General features: G+C 32.6%; 1 protein-coding gene across 1 annotated transcript in view; it reads left to right on the plus strand.

The window, feature by feature from the left end:
- Positions 1-6,181, plus strand: part of LOC106469657 (general transcriptional corepressor trfA-like) — an 87,081-nt gene that overhangs the window by 55,609 nt on the left and 25,291 nt on the right. The window contains exons 4-5 of the mRNA XM_013930158.2: positions 1,103-1,384; positions 4,934-5,221. Coding sequence (XP_013785612.1) covers positions 1,103-1,384; positions 4,934-5,221 — 570 coding nt within the window. The remainder of the gene's footprint in view (positions 1-1,102; positions 1,385-4,933; positions 5,222-6,181) is intronic.

Raw genomic sequence — 6,181 nt, forward strand, 5'->3', positions numbered from 1 at the left:
AGTAAGGACTTGTGTCGCTAAAGTTTCGTCGGAACGAAGTTACGGAAAGTTAATTAACAAACGGAGACGTAACATTGCCTTAAGAAATGCATTGAATTGTTGGAAAGGGGTTACTAGGATTATACCTGGAATGGAAAGATGTTCTTGAAAAAAGGAAGAAGAGCTAAAAGGGTCTTAATTGATTTGTTTAAAGCTGTTAAAGGAATTGATAATGTTGAAGCATCATACTTGATGGCGAGGATGGTAGGACAAAGGTGCACATAAATTTTGGCAGGGTAAAAGTCATTTTTAGCTAAGACAGTTTTACGTTTCTAACAAGATGGTTGGCCTTTGGAATGAGTTGCCCTCAGATGTGGTGGATGCAATAAATTTAAAATAGTATAAGAAAATGGTTGATAAATATTTTAATGATGAGGGCCAGACCTGAGTTGTTTCCCTCTCTTACTCTCCAACCTATACGTCGTTAAGTTTCAGTGGATGAGGCAGCCATGATGGACCAACAGACCCCTGTTTGTCCTTGAGTATTGTGTCTATTATAACTGATATTGTATTGTTTATATGAATACAATTGGTTTTTTTTATTTTATTTAGATCTTTAATGCTTGTAAACTATATTCTTATTGTTTCTAATGTGTGTGCCTTACATTACGTAAAGCTAATAGTGCATTAATGTTATGCAAGCTTGATACATTACATATTACATTCTTTTAACAAGTGTTTTATATCAATAAAGAATATTGCAAACATAGATCACTATGTTTTGTTTTGTTTTAAATTCACTGGTAATTAAATTATCTAAATCCTTTGTATTGACTATGCTTTATATTACGTCATTCTAACACCCAACTTATTACTGTAAATAATTTGTCCCAAGGTAATTTTATTATACATAGATTCGTGTAAAAATATAATGACAAACTGCTGGATCTATTATATAAAAATACTAAACATTATCAGAATTACAATTGGATGTTTTGAATATGAATTATTCCTAATAAACAGAATGTCTTCAGATATGCTATCCAAAAGTATTTTCTCCAATAGTTGTCTATAAATATAATGAAGAGCTTGTCGTTATCCATTAAACTCTTCCGGTTTTCAGCGACGAAATGATCGAGAAGAAATTCGCAGGAAACTGGCTATGGACTCCGATGGTGACGATTACTACTGTGGAGAAAGAGTCACCAAAAAACCTAGTCTTTCTACCAGATTGCAGAGTGGGATGAATCTACAGATTTGCTTTATGAATGAAAGAGCCAGTGACCAAGAAAGTCAAGGAAGCGACCATGATTTGGAAAGTTCTTTTCAAAAAGAAAATATATGTGGACTGTCATCAGCAGTTGAAAATACAAGTAGACTGACTGATGCTTCAGACAAAGATAAGGTATTTACTTTAGTAATACTCAACATATTTTTTTTATAAGTTTTCACTTGGGAAAGTATGCATTTTTTCGTTTACAACAAGCTATTGTGGACTAATTAACATTGGGTTTATGACTGCATTCTAATCTTTATAAGTAAGAAAATATGACTGGAATATTGCGTTAGCTATGTTCATTACCAGGTTCATCTTTATTTTTGTTCTAAGTGGCTAACTTGCTCAGATTGTAATTGATATTAATGTCAAGTAAACAGTATTTAACACGTGTGTAATTTCAGTTTATTTTTGTTCTTATTAGCTGTCTTGCTCAGATTGTAATTAATATTAATGTCAAGTAAACAGTATCTAACACATGTTTAATTTCAGTTTATTTTGTATTTTTTTCTTATAGTTAATTTTGATCATTTAACTTGTTGAAGTTCAGTATTCTATAATTGCCTATTTATTTCTCTGTGAATCTTAAATAAATGAAAGATGTGCGATACTCCCAATATTAGGTACATCACTGAAAAGATTATCTCATTATTTGTTTCTTCAGAAAAAAAAAATATATAATGTCCTTACGTATTAGTTAATAAAAAGTATCAAATTGTTATTACTTTTTATATTTCTTTTGCTCCTCTCGTGGATATTCCAAACTTCTTTGGATCATATCTCAGAAAACGAATTTATTAAATTTATGTTGGTCTGATTGCAAATTGCGCACGCGCACAATTACACAGATAGAAACAAAACATGACCTCAGTGTCGATAAAGCTTGTATGAAAAGCATGTTGTGAGCTGCTTTTTGAAATTGGTCTTGGCAATTAATCAGAGGAAAATCATATGTGACACATCGTTTACATATTATATTTGCTTAGAATTTAGAAACTGAAACTTACCTTGGCTTTAAAACCGAAAAAAAATCACTAGTGTAGAGAGAATGTAACGAGATGAACATATTTCGTATAAAATAACTGTAATAATATTATTCATGTTCAAAATTTAATGTGTTATGATATCTCATTATTGAAAAAAGTAATATCATTAAAGTAACGAGAAGAGGTGGGTAACTTAATTAATCGCTTATGAACAACTATTGCATAAATTAATGTCACGTAAACTAATAGATTAATTGAAATTACTGTTTTCGATTACTTGGATAGTCGAAATATTTCCATTATACTCTTTTGATGTTAAACCCAAAGCCTGGTGATTAAGGCGCTCGACTTGCAATCTGAGGGGAACGGGTTCGAATCCTCATCAGCCGTGGGGGCGTTAAAATACATTTCCACTATTCGTTGGTAAAAGAGCAGCCCAAGAATTGGCGGTGGATGGATGTTTGATATACAAGAATGTTTAGTTTAAGAGTTATAATTTAGTTTTCATAACAAGAGTGTTAAAGGGTACTTAGTTTAAGAGTTATTATGTAATTATTATTTAATTTTCATAACAAGAGTGTTAAAAGGTACTTATTTTAAAAGCGATAGTTATGACAAGTTTCGTTACCTACCTCTGTACGAGTTGCATGTTGTGTATGAAGTTTAATTGTTGTACTAGGCTATTGAAATACTGTTTATGTCATCTTACTCGAAGTTTCTAAGTTCTTCTCATCATGTGAATATTGTTGTCACTAGAGGGCTAGATATTTCTAGATTTTTCTGTCTGGTGTTGTAATCACGTGCAGATATAGAGTGTAAGTAAAGAAGTTAAAGTAAGTTAGGGAAAGTGAAGTTAGTCTGCGTGATTGTTAGTTTAGCCGTAAAGGGGAATATCTAAAGTGAGTTTCAAATTGGTATTGTAACAACAGAGGTAAAGAAAAATTTGTCTTGTTTGTTTGTTTTGAATTTCGCGCAAAGCTACACGAGGGCTATCTGCACTAGCCGTCCCTAATTTAGCAGTGTAAGACTAGAGGGAAGGCAGCTAGTCATCACCACCCACCTCCAATTCTTGGGCTACTCTTTTACCAACGAATAGTGGGATTGACCGTCACATTATAACGCTCACACGGCTGAAAGGGAGTGCATGTTTGGTGGGACGGGGATTCGAACTCGCGACCCTCAGATTCCTAGTCGAGCGCCCTAACCACCTGGCCATGCCGGGCGAATTTGTCTTGTCAACGGGTGTTCTAAAGTAATTGAACCCACCTGTGTGAACTTTGATGGAAAGGAAACAATTATTTAAAACTCTGAATACAACTGTGTAACGAATATTTGTACACACGTTTGACTTCTTTTGAATATATTATTTTAAAACAAGTGGATTGTGTGCTGTCTGTTTATTGTTGACATTTATCGCCAACAAGCCACAGACACCTACTGTAAAGAATCCGGCCATAAAACTGGCAGTGGGGTTGACTAGTTACCTTCTCTCTAGTCTATCAATGATAAATTAAGGATGACTAGCGCAAATAGTCTTCGTATAGCTTTGCTCGAAATTTAAGCCAAATCAAAGCTATTGCCACTAAATTTGCACATTCTGTCTTTGTTATTGAAATGCTACTGAGGCTATCTGTTATTGCCACTAATTTTGAAATGCTGAAAATGGGGACGGTAACTGGCTGGTAGCACTCACCGACAATTCTCTGGCTACTTAGGTGTTGAATAAAGAGATAATTTACTTTTATTTAATTTTATTTAATGTTGTATTTGTAGAGGAAAAGTTTAAGACTCCATCCATTTTATTCCAGAAATTAATAACTTTATTCTATATTGTTGTATAAGCAAGAGTAGACTTAGGTAAGGGCTCAGGAATCAAAATATGAAACCCACCCCTTCCGTCTATTTTTCTCACAAATTAATAACTGTACTATCCCGTTCAGAAAAGGCATATCACTTGAAATTAAGAGTAATTCGAAAATTATTTAAAAAAGACAAAACAATGTAAAAGAAAATAGGAAAATTTATATCATGATAGAATAAAACAGTGGTTGAAGAAAGTAGCACGTTTTTGTATGGGCTGTAGAGGGCGTAATGTACTAATCCATTAACACATACCACTGATCGTCAGCTCTAGTAATGGGTTACTTAAATCACATGTTACCCTCAACTCTGGATGCTAAGCTATTTCTGGTTAAAAAAGAAAACAAAATCATAATTTGTTAGCTTTTGTTCCTGCCACGTTCTCACTATTTGATTCATCCATGTACTTATCTTTTGTTTGGTTACATTTATTTTGTTTAGATGTTTTACTTGCTTAAATGTTAAAGTTTAGAAACTAAAATTTATCAAATTTTGGCTTTAAAAAAGAAAAGGGCACTAATCTCACCAGAGATATAAGCTTTTCTCACGTAATTTCATAAAAAGATAGAGATTGTTGTAAAGTAAGGTTTAGTAGAGAAATGCAGAAATTAAGATTACCAAAAAAATTTAAAGTGAATATGATTTAACACTTTATACAGAAGCTCTAAGTTGTACCACTAAGTTTTTATGAAATTACAAATGTGTAATTCAATTGAGAAAAGTAATAAATTAAGTAGTTTATATATTTCTAAATGGATAATTTTCTGTCAAGCAAAAAAAAAGAAAAAAAGTTCTCTGAAGTTCTTACAATTAAGAATTGTATATCAAACAGACAGTATCAAACTCAACTTTAGCAGAATCAACAAGTAGCAGTCAGTCCTTAGGGAGTAAGAGACAAAGACCATCTATTTTCTTTAATCGACCTAAAAATTGGAGCTTACAGTCAACTCAGAAAAACAGTAAAAGAAAAGAAAAGGAGGAGGAACAAGAAGATTTCATGACAAGACAAGCTCGACTTCAGGCGGAAGCAAGAATGGCATTAGCTCAGGCTAAAGAAATGGCACGCATGCAGATGGAGGTTGAAAGGCAACGAAAGAAAAAATCTCCTATTGCAGATATAGTATGTTTTATTTAAGTTAATCTTTTCTTCATCCTGCAGCTTGCAGTTCATTGATAATAATTACAATAATTTATTTTTCTTATTTATAAATCAACCTCTACATTGATCCAGAAAAGTGACATTCAAGTTGTACTCCTACATCTACTTAGGTAAATCTCAGTACACAGTTTCTAAATACTTATAATGGAGTGATTTGTTAGGCCAAAAATGAGTTTTAATGGTCACGAAAGGTATAAAGCTACAGCTTATATCATATGAAAGTGAATTTGCTGCCCTTTAAGATGATGTCTGCAGTAAAGAATATCTTGGGAAGAACACTGTCAAAAATTTGGCCAAGACACCCACTCTAAGTTAAACAAATGTTATTAATTGTGGCAATATTGTAGAGAAAATGATATGTTGTAGTATATTTTTTGATGACAAAAAGTGATTAAATGTTTGATTTTACTATATGACATAAAGGAAGTATTGACTGAGCATAATAAAATTGGAACAGAACAAATTTGCAAACCCTCGCCTTATAATACATACGTATAGCTGTAGAAATCAAACTGAGCCCAAACTTATTGTTTGTTTACACATATTTATCCCAACCTGGTGTTTTCAGTAATCTCATGAAGGTATATATTGATATATATTTCATCTTAAGCCAGCAATATTCACACGAAAAACAGAACCATTCATGTACGGTGTTTGATAAGTTGGAATATCTCATAAACAAATAAACTATTGCATCATGAAAATGTTGGAGCATTTGTAGAAATTGATATACAAGTTTCTTTACCAGCCAATATGAATCGATTCGACCCAATTAAATAAAATGATATTAATTTGTAAAAAAGCTTATTGTGAACATTGTGTCATGAGAAACATACATGTATAATTTGTTTTGTTTGTTTTTTTTAATTTTCGCGCAAAGCTACACGAGGGCTATCTGCGCTAGCCGTCCCTAATTTAGCA

Source organism: Limulus polyphemus, unplaced genomic scaffold, assembly GCF_000517525.1.
Source record: "Limulus polyphemus unplaced genomic scaffold, Limulus_polyphemus-2.1.2 Scaffold3595, whole genome shotgun sequence".
Classification (NCBI taxonomy): Eukaryota; Metazoa; Arthropoda; class Merostomata; order Xiphosura; family Limulidae; genus Limulus; species Limulus polyphemus.